Genomic DNA, 17,082 nt, shown 5'->3' with positions numbered 1-17,082 from the left:
GATCTGTCCTAGATCCTCAAAGCAGCCTGCAAGAATAGCTTGAAAGCTTTTTATTTAAAATAAGTGTCATTTCCTTTCCTCTCATTTTGATTGAAATAGATGATGAATGCAGGGCAAATTGCACTGTAAGCTTGATCGTGAGAGCAAGTATAATTCTAAACCAGCCTTGATCAATAGCAGTTTCTGGTAATTGACTGTAATCCATCTATCTATTTATTGCCATGGGAATTTAAAATATGGTTGGTGGGGGTTTTTTGTTGTTCTATCCATCAGCTACAAAGACGAAGCTTGAAAATGGAGGATGGGAGAAGAGGGAGGAATTGATCAGTCACGCAGCCTCAGCTGATGGCATACCCTCAAGGCAACTTGCAAGACTTGGGGAAGTGCAGACAGAATTTTCCTAGGCAGAAGGGAGCAGACTGGTAAGTCTGGCTGAACAGAGCCAGGGCTGAGGTTTCTTAGGGGCTTGTAGTGCCTCCTTGGCTGGCAGAGAGACCTTTTATAATGGGCATGGAGAGTCAGGCTACTGGCAAGTTACAGCCCTGGTGGAAAGGAGTATTAACAGTTCTGCTGAGCCAAACCCCTCATTTTTGTCAGAAAGGCAGCATGAGAGGAAAGTCAGAAAATGTTTGACCTGCATAAGTTCAGTCCCATTGACATCCCAAACAGGTCAGGAGTGAAGGAAGGAAAATAAGTACAGTCAGGAGGGTAATAGCTGCCTGCCTCCTTTGCTGTCCCCAGGAGAGCAGCTCCCCATTTGTTCTGCAGGGTCTGACAGGGTCTGGGTGCTGCACCTGAGTGACAGCAGCATGTCCCTGGGGCTGTCTGGGCTGTGAGAGCCACTGTGCCTCCCTGCCTCGGGGGCTTTGTGCTCCCAAGTGATTTGTCCTCACCCCAAAAGTGATGTTATCTGCAGGGAGGAAGGCGTGCTTGGCTCTTGCAGAGGTGACACAACTGGGAGGTCTCAGCTGCACTTCGACTGTGCTTACATTTCTGCCAAGCTCCATGTTCATTCTTCATTCCCATCACTGTTAGGTGCCTTAAAGTTTTTCCAACTCTTCCCAGCAACTGCTGCATGCTGTATTAAATGCATGCCTATAGCTTAATTGAGAAAAAAAAAAAAATCTGCATTCCTCTCTGAATTAAATTAGAGGCTTTTCTGTCAGGTTCATTTTACCCATGTGCCTGCATCTCAAATCAGCCCACATAAGGAGGCTGAAGAGGAACTGAACAGCTACTCCCTGATGCAGATCTCACTGAATATATGCAGCGGGGGTAGATAACTCAGAGTTATCTACCAGCCCAGAATATTTCTCTTTTCATGTACTTTCAGAAGTGTGGGGGACTTAGGGAAGCGGCCCCTTGAATCTCCCTGACTTCCATGACACGGAAATCAGGCTGATTGCAATTATCCCCTGAGAAGCTCACACCTTATGTAAAAGAGCTGGGTATCAGATGAGTAGAAACTTCAAAACACTTCAAACAGGCGCAGCAAAGTGAAACTTGCCCACCGAGTTTGTTCTGTGAGACACAGCACTTCTGTCGAGTTTCAGAGGCTGAGGAGCTTGTGGGGTGGGGACACGAGGACAGGAAACCTCACCCACAGCCTGTGCCAGGCAGGCAGCACCTGTGGGGATGCTGTGCCTCCATCCCTCACCCCTGCCTGCTAGCTCTGTCCCAAGGGCATGGCACACCTCGTCGAGTGGCTCATGTGCAAATGTGCCTTGGTGGAGCAGGCTGACTTGGAGCAATTGGCCATGGAAAGGTCATTCCAGCTAAGGAAACCTTCCAGTGAGTCCCAAATGGCTGTAACTGTTTTTCTGTTCTCCTCTCACCCATGGCATCACCAGGAGGAAAAGGTTACAGGCCATGAGATGTGGAAATTCACTCCTTCCACTTTGTCTTCCTGGTGGGGCAGGAGGCAGCTGCAGGAATGATGCACCAAGAATCCATGTGGTACATGGCCAGCACAGACCCATGGCCACAAAGGTGACAGATTTTCCCTGTGTGGGTTGTCTGGAGCACTCCACAGCTGCACCCAATATCTCAGCATTGTTTGCTGGCCACAGAAGAATTATCTTCGTGGGCTACATGTTCATTAACTGGTAAAACAAAATGAATGAGGTAATAAAAGACACATAAAGCATCAACATTTCTAGGAGTGTTACTGAAGGTAGCAGCTGACCCACAGTGCACAATGAACAGCCACACTGGGGTTTCCCTCCTTCCCCCACATGAGCTGGCCACAGGCAGGGTTTGATTCCCCTAATCCAATCCCTTCTGTGACTTCTGCAATGCCTCTTACAGCATTCAATATTTTTCTAAGACAGGCCTAAGGAAGAGAGTATTAATAGGTAGTAATTTTCCATTGTTAATTTCTGGTACCTAATTAAGTGTATGCTACAGTTCAGTTTTGGTTTTAGTGTGCTGTATGATGCTCCATATAGGGTCATAATTCACTTTAAACTGAAAAGCCTGGGAACAATCTGATTTTGGGCAGCCCAGGCTTAACATGCCTGTAAAACCAGTCCCAGGAAGAGGATAAGTCACACATGTGACAGAAGCAGAGACATGTCTTCACAGACAAGCAGCACTAAATTATGCTGATTTTAGTCAAACCTTCCTGGTCTCCTCTCCTTTCTAAATTTTCCTATTCTAAACTGACAGAACTTGGTCAGACCTGGCCTTCCACTCAGACAAATGAACTGAGCCTGGAGCCTGCAGCATTTGGTCAGAGTGAAAGCCAGGTTTGTTTTTGTTTTTGTTTTGTTTTTTTTTAAATTAAGCCTCTTTGGAAAGTTTTGAGTGGCTCACTTTACAATTTGTACTTCCCTGCTCATTTCAAGTTTGCCAGTAAAAGTCAATCCCAACAGAAAGAGATTAGAATAGCTGTCTTTTTATCACAAAAACAGCATTTTCCACGTTTCCCCCAGCTTTAGCTTCCCTCCTGCTTTCTCCTTCCTTTGAACTGTACAACTAATGCAGTCCTATGTACATCCACCACTATCATCTGCAGAGTAGTCAGAACACACAGTTAATTTACTACAGCCAACTGCTTACTGTTGTTGTCATTAACAATCTTCATTTAATAAAAAGCTTTTATCAAAATTGGTTTTCCTGGAGTACTTTCATTTTTCCCAGAAAAGGCATTAAAATTAATTTGTTTTCACTCAGTCTGTACTACTGGGTGAATACCAGCAAGGAACAAAAAAGATAAACATGTGAGAGAAACCCCAAAGAGAAGGTAATGTAGAAAGAAGCAATTGCGTTCTAAAGTAGATTATATATATTTTTTTTATTCTTCATTTGAAAGAAAACAAAATGATTGAAGACTGGTAGAAAATATGAACTTGCAATGGTGGTTTGGTGCACAAGGAAGATGCTCCCCTTCCCCACAGCCCCCTGCAAATTCTTTACTGGGGGAAGCAGAAGTGCAGAAACATTTGACCTGAGGGTTTAGAGACAGTTCACAGGATTTTCTGCTGGAAATGCACTGAACTCTACTGATACTCTGCATTTCACTGACCTTCCTCCAGCAGGGCTGCTGTTTCCTTTGCATGTTTTTCACATGCAGCCTCTGCCCATACTGCCTGAAACCTTGGAGCAACAGTTTATTATTGATATCAGAGGGGATATTAGGATATTTCAACCACCCAGTTATGCAATGAGCCACAAAATCTTCCTTCCTTCCTTCCTTCCTTCCTTCCTTCCTTCCTTCCTTCCTTCCTTCCTTCCTTCCTTCCTTCCTTCCTTCCTTCCTTCCTTCTCAAACATCTGGCCAAAAAAACCCCAAAACAACAACAAAACAACCCCAAAATAATTTCCCCACAAATGACAGTTTTCAGTTTGGGAAATTGGAACATTTTGGCAAAATTCCAATTCAGAGAGTGAATTTTGCACACATGCTTCCTGAGGACTGGACAGGGAGTCTCTCCCAGGCTTGCTCAGACTGAACACATCTCCCATGCTGTTCCACGAGCCTCTGTTTGGGGGAGGAGGGATGACACATTATGGGAATTTCATGGTCTGATGCATCATAGAGTATAAAATATGGCAGGGGAGATCCACTCCATCCATGAGAATAAGGACATTGAGCAGCTGAAGTACAGCTCCTCTGAGACAGGGTGATGGCAGATCAGAACTGGAGTGTTTCAGTTTAACCTGTCTTATCCATAAACTAATTTTTCTGTAAAAAGCAGTCTAATTTACAAAAAAACCCCAAACATATTAATGATCAGCTTTACATAAAATGGAGGAACATTACATTGCATGGTTGCTGTTCTCTGGAACTGGCTTTGGAAGTGATCTGGAATGCATCCTTCCTTGTTAACAAGGAAAATGTTACTTCCATTAAAGAAAGAAATAACCCTTCCCCCACCAGCCATCCGTGAGAAACTCTCACTGTATTTTTTGTTTGAAATTTAAATTTTTGCGTAATACCACCCACTGTACAAAATGAATGTGATTAAAATGATGGTTTCTCTAATTTTCAATTAAAATATATTTTAAATGTTTACCTTTCCACACGAAATGCAAATGCAGATGTGTAGTACAGCGCTGGGAAACCAGAAGGTGAGAACCCACTGACCCAGTTTCCCCTTCCCAATGGACTAAAATGCAAAAAAACCAAACAAAAAAGCTGTAAAAGCATCCCACATCCCCCTCCCCCAAGCCTGGTGGGGCCCCAGAGTAAAATGTGCTCTGTAAAAGTCACAAAACGAAAAACATTAAAAATTAATTGGTGCAGAAAATGGCAAATGCAGAGGGATTTACCCCATCTGTGACCCCAATTCCAGAGGTATTTGGGGGGCAGCATGTCCAGTGAGGTCACTGCTCCTCACCAGCTGGGAGAGAGCAAGGGGACAAGGCAAAGCTTTGGGCCTGAGGTAAATTTTCACAGAATCCTTTAGGTTGGAAAAGACCTCTGAGATCATCGAGTCTGACTTCTGACCCAGACCATGGCACTGAGTGCCACCTCCAGTCTGAAACACCTGCAGGGACAGTGACTGCACCTCCCTGGGCAGCCCATTCCAATGTCTAATCACTCTTTCTGTGAAAAAATTCCTTCTGATGTCCAGCCTAAACCTCCCACGGCATTGCTTTAGACCATGTCCCCTCCTCCTGCCACTTGTTCCCTGGGAGAGGAACCTGACCCCCACCTGGCACATCCTCCTGTCAGGGAATTATAGGGAGCCATAAGGTCACCCTTGAGAGTCCTTTTCTTTAAATTTTGAGAGAGTAGTGATTAAAATGGCCATTCATTGTGAAAAATTGAAGAAATCGATTTAGTGTGTGCTAGTGTTGGATTTAATGTATATTTAGCATTCAGTAAATAATGATCCGTTATAAATATTATATAAATATATGTTATATATTTTAATATATTATAATAATAAACCTATATAAATTATATACACCTATAGTAATTAGATATACTTCTATAGTTATACATATTAATTAATTATATATAAATATAAGAAGGGATTTATTATTACATTGCTACTGCTGACTCTGGGATGGAGCCATTCGGGATGGAGCTGTCCGGGATGAGCCGTTTGGGGAGAGCTGTTCGGGATGGAGCAGCTCGGGATGAGTGGGATGGAGCTGTTTGTGGTGAGCGGGTTGGGATGAGGGGGTCGGGATGGAGTGGTTCAGGATGAGCAGGATGGAGCAGTTTGGGATGGAGGGGTTCGGGATGAGCGGTCCGGGATGGAGCGGGATCGGTTCGGGATGAGCAGTTTGGGATGAGAGGTTAGGGATGATCGGTCCGGAATGGATCGATTCGGGACGAGCGGTTCGGAATTGCTCGGTCCGGAATGGATCGGTTTGGAATGGATCGGTTCGGAATGGATCGGTTCGGGATGGATCGGTTCGGGATGGATCGGTTAGGGATGATCGGTCCGGAATGGATCGGTTCGGGATGGATCGGTTCGGAATGGATCGGTTCGGGATGGATCGGTCCGGAATGGATCGGTTCGGGATGGATCGGTTCGGGATGGATCGGTTTGGGATGGATCGGTCCGGAATGGATCGGTTCGGGATGGATCGATTCGGGATGATCGGTTCGGGATGGATCGGTTCGGAATGGATCGGTTCGAGATGGATCGGTCCGGAATGGATCGGTTCGGGATGGATCGGTCCGGAATGGATCGGTCCGGAATGGATCGGTTCGGAATGGATCGGTTCGGGATGATCGGTTGGGAATGGATCGGTTCGGGATGATCGGTCCGGAATGGATCGGTCCGGAATGGATCGGTTCGGAATGGATCGGTTCGGGATGGATCGGTTCGGAATGAGAGGTTCGGGATGGATCGGTTCGGAATGGATCGGTTCGGGATGATCGGTCCGGAATGGATCGGTCCGGAATGGATCGGTTCGGAATGGATCGGTTCGGGATGGATCGGTTCGGAATGAGAGGTTCGGGATGGATCGGTTCGGAATGGATCGGTTCGGGATGATCGGTCCGGAATGGATCGGTCCGGAATGGATCGGTTCGGAATGGATCGGTTCGGGATGGATCGGTTCGGAATGAGAGGTTCGGGATGGATCGGTTCGGGATGGATCGGTTCGGGATGGATCGGTCCGGAATGGATCGGTTCGGGATGGATCGGTTCGGGATGGATCGGTTCGGGATGGATCGGTTCGGGATGATCGGTCCGGAATGGATCGGTCCGGAATGGATCGGTTCGGAATGGATCGGTTCGGGATGATCGGTTGGGAATGGATCGGTTCGGGATGATCGGTCCGGAATGGATCGGTCCGGAATGGATCGGTTCGGAATGGATCGGTTCGGGATGGATCGGTTCGGAATGAGAGGTTCGGGATGGATCGGTTCGGAATGGATCGGTTCGGGATGATCGGTCCGGAATGGATCGGTCCGGAATGGATCGGTCCGGAATGGATCGGTCCGGAATGGATCGGTTCGGAATGGATCGGTTCGGGATGATCGGTTGGGAATGGATCGGTTCGGGATGATCGGTCCGGAATGGATCGGTCCGGAATGGATCGGTTCGGAATGGATCGGTTCGGGATGGATCGGTTCGGAATGAGAGGTTCGGGATGGATCGGTTCGGAATGGATCGGTTCGGGATGATCGGTCCGGAATGGATCGGTCCGGAATGGATCGGTTCGGAATGGATCGGTTCGGGATGGATCGGTTCGGAATGAGAGGTTCGGGATGGATCGGTTCGGAATGGATCGGTTCGGGATGATCGGTCCGGAATGGATCGGTCCGGAATGGATCGGTTCGGAATGGATCGGTTCGGGATGGATCGGTTCGGAATGAGAGGTTCGGGATGGATCGGTTCGGGATGGATCGGTTCGGGATGGATCGGTCCGGAATGGATCGGTTCGGGATGGATCGGTTCGGGATGGATCGGTTCGGGATGGATCGGTTCGGGATGATCGGTCCGGAATGGATCGGTCCGGAATGGATCGGTTCGGAATGGATCGGTTCGGGATGATCGGTTGGGAATGGATCGGTTCGGGATGATCGGTCCGGAATGGATCGGTCCGGAATGGATCGGTTCGGAATGGATCGGTTCGGGATGGATCGGTTCGGAATGAGAGGTTCGGGATGGATCGGTTCGGAATGGATCGGTTCGGGATGATCGGTCCGGAATGGATCGGTCCGGAATGGATCGGTTCGGAATGGATCGGTTCGGGATGGATCGGTTCGGAATGAGAGGTTCGGGATGGATCGGTTCGGAATGGATCGGTTCGGGATGATCGGTCCGGAATGGATCGGTCCGGAATGGATCGGTTCGGAATGGATCGGTTCGGGATGGATCGGTTCGGAATGAGAGGTTCGGGATGGATCGGTTCGGGATGGATCGGTTCGGGATGGATCGGTCCGGAATGGATCGGTTCGGGATGGATCGGTTCGGGATGGATCGGTTCGGGATGATCGGTCCGGAATGGATCGGTCCGGAATGGATCGGTCCGGAATGGATCGGTCCGGAATGGATCGGTCCGGAATGGATCGGTTCGGGATGGATCGGTCCGGAATGGATCGGTTCGGGATGGATCGGTTCGGGATGCGCAGTTCGGGACGAGCCCCCGCGGTCCCCCCGCGCCTCTGCCCGCCCCGTGACGTCACGGCGACATGACGTCACGCCGCGCGGTCTCCGGGCAGCAGCGGCAGCGGTTGAGGGGCGGCCATGGCGCTGCCGCTGCTGCCCGGCTACTCCCGCCGCCGCAACGTGAGTGCCCGCCCGGGCCGCCTCTGCCCTGCGCTGCCCGGAGCCCTGCCCGGATCCCTGCCCTGCCCTGCCCGGATCCTGCCCTGCCCTGCCCTGCCCTGCCCCGGGGCCGAGCCGGGGGGTCCCGGGCGGGCGGGCCTGGCGCCCTCTGCTCGCTGAGCTCCCCGGCCTGAGGCACTGTGCGGGTGCGGTGCGGCAGGACGGGAGGAGTGAGGCTGCAGCTGCGCCGGGGAGGTTTAGGCTGCACCCCAGGAGGTTTTTTTCACAGAAAGGGTGATGAGACAGCGGAATGGGCTGCGCAGGGAGGTGCAGGCACCGTCCCGTCCCTGGTGACCGTTTCCTTTTTTAAGGAAAAGCTGGACGTGGCACTCAGTGCCATGTTCTGGGTGACACGGTGGTGGTCGCTCACAGATTGGACTCGATGATCCCAGAGATCTTTTCCAGCATTCTGTGATCTGGCAGCTGCTTTGGGGCAGTTTGAGCTGTTGTTGCAGCTCTAACAGAAAACAGGGAGAGCCTGATGCCCTCTACATAAACCAAAAAGGCTTTTTCAGAAATGGCAATGACAGGGATGCTGATGTGCTGTTCCAGGGTTGCCAATACTATTAATGCAGGCTAAATAGACAAAATAGTAATTTTAGCACACAGAAGAGAACGCAGCCATCTCTACTTCCAAATTTTTCATCAAGGATAGCTAGAAATTCTCTGAGTACACTCTGTATTGTGAGGCAGTGTGGAGGGTAAGGCAGATTTCCTGCAGAGCCCTCTAGCTGGTGCCTTCAGGAGGCAAATGAAACAGTGAAGAGAATCTGTCGTTTTCACGCTATAAACAAGGTTGCCCCCAGAACATGTCAGCACCTCATTGCTGAAGCGTTCAAGGCTGGGTTGGGTGCAGCTCTGAGCAACCTGGTCTAGGGGAAGGTGTCCCTGCCCATGAAAAAGGGGTTGGAACTGAATGATCTTTAAGATCTCTTAAAACTCAGGCCATTCTATGATTCCATGACAGACACAAGACAGGTAGACACAAAGCTGCCCAAGTACAGGGAAAGAAAATTGTGAAATTGAATGAAAATGAAATTGTGTAGAAATATGTGGGCTCCCAGCCTCACTCTGTGTGTGCACTGCATAGGTGTGTGCAAACACGGGACCTCTTCCAAGCCCAGCCTAGAGTGAGGATCTTTCAGGCATCTTCTTCCCTGGAAACAGCTGGATGCTGTTGTTCTGGAAGGAGTATAAAAATCAGTCTGGTGGTGAAGACTCAGTCTCTTGCTGAATTGAGATTTGTTTTGTTAAGGATTGGTTGTGTGTGTAACACTTGAGGTGGCTGCTGGGAGGGTGTCTCAGAAGCACTGGAATAGATGTGTGCTGTTGGTACCTGCTGGGTGGAAGCAGAATAGCTCAGCTCAGGGGTATCTGTGGCTTTATTAGTTTCCAAACTTTAATTGATTTAATTTAACTTCACATGCTTGGGAAGAGTTACTAACAGAAAGTGTTGAACAACCCATGCTGAAGTGCATACAGTGCATACATGTCATGAGAATTGAAGGTGAGAAAGCTGTCACAAAGTGCCACAAGACAACATTATAAAATCATGGTTAGACCCTAGTTAGGGCTCCAGATTGCTCTTTTTGTCAGTCCTTGAGACAGTGGAGTTAATAATGACAATGTTGTCTTGTGGCACTTTGTGACACAAATGAGAGGCTGAGAATAACATATTTAAAGGGGAAAAAAGGTGTCACTGCTACAGATAAGTTGAAAAATAAGTGTTTCCACCTGTCAGGACTGTGAGCATCACCATCAATGCCTCTTACTGCACAGAAACAACAGTGGCAAAGCATTCCCTGAAGAAGGATGCACAGGGGACAGGGGATTGTTGTCCCTATCAGCTCTTGGTTTATAATTATGGATATTAATTCCAGTCATTATTGTTCAAGCTCCTAGTGAAATTCTCTTGTCTCTGCTCCTAATGCTTCCACCTCTAGACCCACAAAAGGCATGGAAGGGGAGTACATGTGTGTTCTGTCTACCTTGGATGTGTTTAATGAGGTGGCTGGTCTGCCTCCAGAACAGTGCTTTGAGGTAGTGTTCAAAATCAAAATTACAGTAGTTTGTGTACATAGAAGTCCATTGCTCAAAAAAAACCCCTCCACCTCTTTTAAAACAGAAGTCCAAAGATCAGCTGCTCATTAGCAGTTCCTGTGTTTTTTGTTTGTGGGTGATGAGGAGATCTAACAATACAGGTATTTTGAGCATGTGGTGGAAACACAGCATATAAAAGGTTTCCTTTATTACTGCATGAAAAAGTTTGTGCATTTGGAGCTTGGACTGTGTCAGAGATGGCACTGGTTACAATACAAGAACTCCCTTTATTAGTATTCCTCATCTGCCTCCTGTTCTCAAAAGCAGCTGCTCCTTCTGATACTGGATTGATGTCCTTGCCTACGTCAGTAGCAATGGAGGAGGGTGAGAAACATGTATTCACATGGGTCAGGTTTGCCAAGTGCTGACTGACCAGTGTATTTTCCTGCCTGATGTTTGAAATCCCTCAGAGAGAAAATTCTGTGCAAAAATTCTCCATGGCATTTCTTAGAGAATAGGGCAATGGGTTTATAGATCTCATGGGGAAACTACATCCTTGAAAAACTGCAAAAAATCCTGTTGCAAACTTTAGTGGCACAGCAGGAATTCCACACCTTCCTTGTTCATGCAGAAGCTGGGAATTGCCCTCAGCTGTGCTACTGTCTCTGTGTTTTCTGCCGGAAATATTTTCTGCTGCTCTACAGAGTAAAAAACAGGACATTGGTTTTTCTTGACCAAGAATATTTGCCAACCTGTTTCTAAGTAATTGTACCTGCTGTCCTTTCTTCTTTCCCTGGCCATCTTTCCCTGAACCCCTTCCACTACCTCCTGCCCCTCACTCCTGCTCCCTCAGATCTCTGCTCATAACCCCCAAACCCAAATCTTCCTGTAGCTGCCCCCTTGTGGCTGCATTTTGGACCCTTTATCCATCAGTTGTCTTCTCCCAGGCAGTGAGAGCAGGCCAGAATCACAGAATGGTTTGGGCTGGAAGAGACCTTTGAAGGCCAGTCCCCCTGCCATGAGCAGAACTCCTTCTGCTAGAACAGGTTACTCAGGGCCTTGAATGTTTCTAGGAATGGGCATCCACCACCTCTCTGGGCAGCCTGTCTCAGTGTTTCACCACCCTCATTGTAAAAAGTTTCCTCCTTATACCTAGCCTGCATCAGCTCTCTTTTCACTTAAAACTATAACTCCTTGTCCTGTTGCAACAGGCTCTGCTAAAAGGTCTGTCCCTGTTATTATTATACTCTCCCTTAAAGAAAGGCCATGATAAGGTCCACCCTGGATTCTTCTCTTCTCTGGGCTGAATAACCCCAACTTTGTCAGTCTGTCCTTAAATGAGAGGTGCTCCAGCCCTGCTAGTTTTTCTGGCCCTCCTCTGGCCTGCTGCAATAGATCCATGCCTTTCCTGTACTGATCCACACTATTGCTGTTGATGCACCTTGTTTTGTGATGTTTTTAGAGTTGCTGGCAACAATGTCTTAGGGTGTTCCTCCTTTGGCAGTACCACTTAACCCCTGAACTTCCTGAGACCTCTGCAGCAAGCAGGGAGTGATAAAAGAGTTGGAAATCAGTCACATTAATTTGACTGGCATGGTGTGTAGCATTTGCATTTATTTCTATCACTTAGCTGAAGCAGGCAGGAGACTTTATCAGCAGCTTAGAATAGTTCAGAAATGCCACAGTTCACTCAGATACAGGGTTTGAGCAGGACATCAATGGTGCAGGGTGGGAATTACAGATAGATGCTGGGTGCAGAGCTCTGCTGCCACTCCTGCCAGAGCTCCCTGTGGGACTGAGTTAAAAACGTGGCTTCTGAGAGCCCACTGAGGGCTCTCCCATCACTCCAGCTGCTGTGCTGGGAGACTTCCAGCTGTGTTTGGATCAGCTGGAATGTGCAGCTCCCTTGGGAATTTGTTTTGACTCTATTACAGAGCAAGGTGGAGCACGAGGCAGCGTTCCCCAGGGACTGCAGGGGCTGAGTTTGCAAAGCCCAGAGCTGCAGTCAGAGATCCGTGACCTCTCTATTAGTCACTATTGAGTGGATACTCAATATTTTTCAGGCTCACAGCACAGAAAATGTGCAGCTTTGTTCAGCAGATCCCCAGCCTGTTCAGTTGAGCTGCATTAGCACAGCAGACACATTGAAGCTCTTTCCCTGCTCTCTAAAAGATTTCTGTTAGAAGTCACTCCATGTGGAGGTAGCATGATGTTCTGTCACTATTTTAGGCTGGATGTGGTCTGAGTTCATTAGCTGAAGTTTCCCAAATGTGATTTTTTCTCTTTTGTGATCCTCAATTATAACTGTTCTTTTTCTTAAACTTTCTATTTTTGTTGTTGTTCTAGGTATTTTTTAAAGTAATGACTGTACAGATTTTGAGAAGAGATTGTTTTGTCTATGGGTTTAGGCACTTTTTGGAAGAAGATATTAAGTAATTATGTGATTAGGAATCTAAAATAGTCATTTTGTCAAACCCTAAAAAGTTACAGGAATGACACAAAAGATTCTTAACGGAATTAAAGCTGTTCTGTCAGGTTTTTTTTATATCAAATTTTAAGGATGTTGTGATTTTAGCCCTAAATTTTGGAAATTCCAGCAGGGTCAGACCTGGATTACTTTGATGAACACTTTGCCATACTTTTGCTGCTAAACCCCAAAAATATATGAATAGCAAATTCTTCTAGAAGAAGTTTTGAGGACATGAAAAGCTTTCCTTTGCTCAGGAAAACTGCCACCCTCACTGTGCTTTGCTAACTGTGCCTTTCTCCCTAACACATGCTTTGGTAATAGAGGGAAAATAGTTAAATACTTGCTGTGCCAGAAAGTGGATCTGTTCTGTAGCACCTTCAGTATAAATCAGATGTTTCTCCTAGAAAATCTCCTTTTAAAATTCAGCTTGACTGTAGTTATTGTACATTTGAACTGATAAATGCAGAAAGCTCCCTTCCTTTCTGACTTCTCCCCAGCTCTTTCTCAGCTAACAGAGCAATAAAATTATTTTAAAAAGAAACAGAGAAGAAAGGGAAGTTCAGTAGCACCCAAAGGAGAGAGAACAAACCATCCCAAGTGCAGATGTGTTACAAAGCAGGTGCCAGCCCCTGTCAGTGCCTGGCTGTTCCAGATTCCTGGAGAGCACCTCTCCTCACTTCTTGGAAAGGTGGGATGACCACATGAAGCTCTGCTCCTGATGCCTAAATGTCAGTGCTCATACTGAAGCATGACATTTTATATCACAGCTCACAAAGCTGTGCTGATATTAGATATTTAATTTTGGGCATCATTCCTGCAAATGTGTCTGGTTTAATTTCTGGCATGAGCAATGCTCTGTGGTAGGGGACCCATGAGCTCCCAGTCTGCATACAAGCATTTCCTTTTATTTATTTTCTCTTTTATTCAGTAACTCTTGTTCTTTAGTTATATCTTGAAGAGTAATTTCTCTTTCCTTTGTATTATTCTTTAAATTATGATACTTTCTGCATGCTCTTTTATCCACCTTTGTTCAAAACACTGCTTACCTTTAAAGTATCTTTTCTGGGGATGTTCTTCCATAGCTCTGATTGTTTCTGACCCAGTATGTGAACCTTATTCCTTTGCAATAACTGTTTCAAAGAGTACTGGCTAGCTCAGCTTTTTTTAACCTAAGCAAGGGTATAGCCATTGATTATCATGGTATTAAAAATAATGATTTGAAAAAATAGTAAGTATTCTTTTTCATACTGCTGTCCTTGCAAAAGTGGTGTGCAAAAGGATTTTAAGCAAGGTTAAGTTAAAGCAGTGATTGGGCTGTTTGTGTCAGCAGCTCTCTGTCTTGTGCCATTGGATTTGGAGCACCTGGGGGCAGGTGAACAGTTCAAACTGTGACCCCCAAAGTGCAGGAGTTCCTACAGACTGGTGCTGATAGTTCTGTGCTGTGAGGCTGGTTCCCTGCCTTTCAGATTCCTGACTCTTTCACACTGGCAGAATGAAATAACTGCTTGAGTACTTCCAGGTTTTAGCAGCTTCACTGCTTGCACTTGTTCCCAGAGCTGCTCTGCTGGGCATGTGTTACTTTATCTTGGAGCACTTGAATGTTGCCATCATGAAAAAGGATAAGTTGTACAATTTTTTTATTTATGATATTAACTTAGAACTGTCTACAGCTTTTGGGAGAGTAGTGGTTTACACATATGCATGTGATAATCAGTGATGGCCAGTCTTCCCAATGGAGTGGAGAGGCAGTTTTGTCCCCCTGCTACTTTACTGACATCCTGCTCTGGTGCTGCTGTGAAAAATTTTGTTGTCCAGCCTTTTTCTCTACCATTACTTTTCTCACCCATAATATCAGTTCCTTCCACTTCAGCCTCATCTTCCCTCATGTTCCCCCAGTCTGAGGCCAAGGGAGGACACAGCTCTGATTGCCTCTCTCTCCCCTTAATGGATGTGCCAGGGTGCAGTGGCCTCTCTCTCCTTTCCCAGATAAAATATTGTGAGGATTTGAGAGGGCAAGAAAGGGAAGAATATTAGAGTGAGAGGAGCTAACAAGTCAGGAGTGCTGCTCATGGGAGGAAGATGAGTTTTCTGTTGGCATTTCCTATTTCTGTGTCTCCTCCTATGGGACTGATGTGTGGGATCATTAGGGGATTGCTGCCCAAGCCCAGCTCACACCAGCTGCATCCATTGGAGGGAACTGGCCAGCAAAGCAGGCAGCTTATTAGGAGGGACATTCCCAGAGACAGGAGTGATATTTCTGTGAGCCCAGAAGCTTTTAGTTTCCTTTGCTGTTGGTTGTTCCTATATTTTTAAGCACTCCATTTTTAATTGCCTGAAAAATTAATAATAATATAGAGGAATTACTACAGAGACCTTCTGAAATACTCCCAGATGGAATGAATGTCTGCCTCTTGATTCAGGTCCAGCCTCCCAAAATTCAAGTGTATTCACTAGGACAGAGGAATTTATTTTGCACTCAGGGATGCAAGTGTAAATAAGATCTTTGACATGAATAACAAGAGCAGGCTGTTCTCTGAGTGCTGCTGAACTGTTTCCATTTGCCCTCTGGAGAGCTGTAGCAAAGGCCTTTCCCCTTTACCTTTTACAGCAGTTCTTGGGGGTGACTTGATTCTTTCTCTGCCACATACCTCAGTCCTTATGGCAGGGAAGGAGTGTGGGGGATAAACATCTGGTACCATCCAGTCTCTCAGCCTGGGTAAATTACTGGAATATTATTCCATTTTTGTCTATAAGACTGGCAGATTGACCACTGAAAAATGTCACTTCACTTGCAGTATTCCAGTTGTTATAGGCTTTTAGAATCTGTATTAAAAGTAAATATAAAGAAACTTTTGCATGATTAATCCTCCTTGCCTGGATGGTCAGCTAGAATAGATTTAAAAATAAACACAGAAAATTTTTTCTCTTTTTCTCCTGCACTTTTGACAGATTGGGGAAGAGAAGTTCCATAGATCACAGATCTGCAATTACTCAAATAATGTTCCTATGGTGTTTGATGATAAACCTGGAATAGGAGGTGAACTGTTGCCTGGTCAGACCCTAAAAATTACCAACAGTGTATTTCCTGAAGGAATAGGAAGTGGTCCTCCTTCTTGGATTGCTTTTGACAAGCAGGTATGTAGAAATATTTTTTAAAGTTTTTAATATTTTTTAATTAATAGCTATGATATGACAGAGTGTAAAAATGAAATTCCATTAATCAGATCTTTCAGAAGATTTTTTTGTGCATGCAAAAAAAAGCTCCTATATAGACAAAAAGGGTGGTAGTGGGTATTTTTTTCATTATGTTAATGTATTGGACAATAAATATAAACATATATCATGCCATACAGCAATGTTTCTGTATTGGGATACATCTCCTACAGGATTTAGCAAAAATAAGGGAGTGGGCAGCATATTCCTGTTTAGTGAGAATTATGACAGTAAGGGAATTTTTTGGCAGCCTGGTAAGAATGAATGTGAGGTAAACCTCAGTCTGGGAGGAAGTGTGCATGGACACTTGGGAATCATTAAGCTCAGAGCTTTGGGATTCACTCAAAAAGTATGCCATCATACTTGTATGCTCCAAGTCCTGTTGGTTTTTGGACTTCTGTATGATTTATTATTGAGTAATTGAGCACATCTGATACAGACACAGGAATTTTGAATCAGGGTGTGTTTGTTTTTGTTTGGATTTTGTGTGTTGTTTTGTTTTTGTTTTGTTTTGTTTTTTTTACCAAGAATGTAGTGACACCTTTAAAGTTAGAGAGTTACCAAGTAACTGTAACTTGTGATGACAGGAATTTTATAGCACATTGTTGTTACTTGCCATGTTTAAATTCACATTAAATTCTACTTAGAGATGTTTTATTTCTAAAGCAAAAAACCTGCAATCAGGGAAGGAAAATGATCCAGAAAAGGGAATCATTCAGTAGATCACAGAAATATTGCATGACTAAATGATTATGGTATTTAAATATTGGGAAGAAAGGCAAATCTCATAATTTTTTCTTTAAAAGATAAGCCATGAAGGTAATTGGAGTATAATTACATGTTCATCTTTGGCAGAGCAGAACTACAACAAGAAAATGTGAGGTTTGAACAGCTCATGTGCCTTTGGTTGGCTTTGCCTCTGAGATCCTGGATTGCTCACAGAGCAACATATTTGGGTATGACCTGGTCCAGTGTGACCAGATGTAAAGGCTTCAGCCAGACCTGGACTTGCTTTTCCTATTCCCTTCCTGGAACAAGGAGGGATGTAGTGCCTTGGATCCAAGTCTGTGGAATCAAGGGGTTCAGTAGGAGGCAGAAGGACCCTCCAGTGAGCAGGTC

The 17,082-nt window shown here is 45.8% G+C and overlaps 1 protein-coding gene across 2 annotated transcripts in view; it reads left to right on the top strand.

Moving 5' to 3' along the window:
* The first annotated feature begins 8,109 nt into the window (after positions 1 to 8,109).
* The window catches only part of EFHC2 (EF-hand domain containing 2), a 55,580-nt gene continuing 46,607 nt past the window's right edge, over positions 8,110 to 17,082 (top strand). Inside the window, exons 1-2 of one of the 2 annotated variants that reach the window (XM_056500583.1) lie at positions 8,110 to 8,201; positions 15,700 to 15,885. In XM_056500583.1, coding sequence (XP_056356558.1) covers positions 8,160 to 8,201; positions 15,700 to 15,885 — 228 coding nt within the window. In that variant the 5' untranslated portion in view covers positions 8,110 to 8,159. Of the gene's footprint in view, positions 8,202 to 9,692; positions 9,748 to 15,699; positions 15,886 to 17,082 lie in introns of those variants that run through there. The other variant, XM_056500591.1, reaches the window with a different exon arrangement.

The sequence above is a fragment of the Oenanthe melanoleuca genome, chromosome 1 (assembly GCF_029582105.1).
Source record: "Oenanthe melanoleuca isolate GR-GAL-2019-014 chromosome 1, OMel1.0, whole genome shotgun sequence".
Classification (NCBI taxonomy): domain Eukaryota; kingdom Metazoa; phylum Chordata; class Aves; order Passeriformes; family Muscicapidae; genus Oenanthe; species Oenanthe melanoleuca.
The sequence above is the reverse complement of the archived record's forward strand: the minus strand, read 5'-3'. Positions and strand labels throughout refer to the sequence as shown.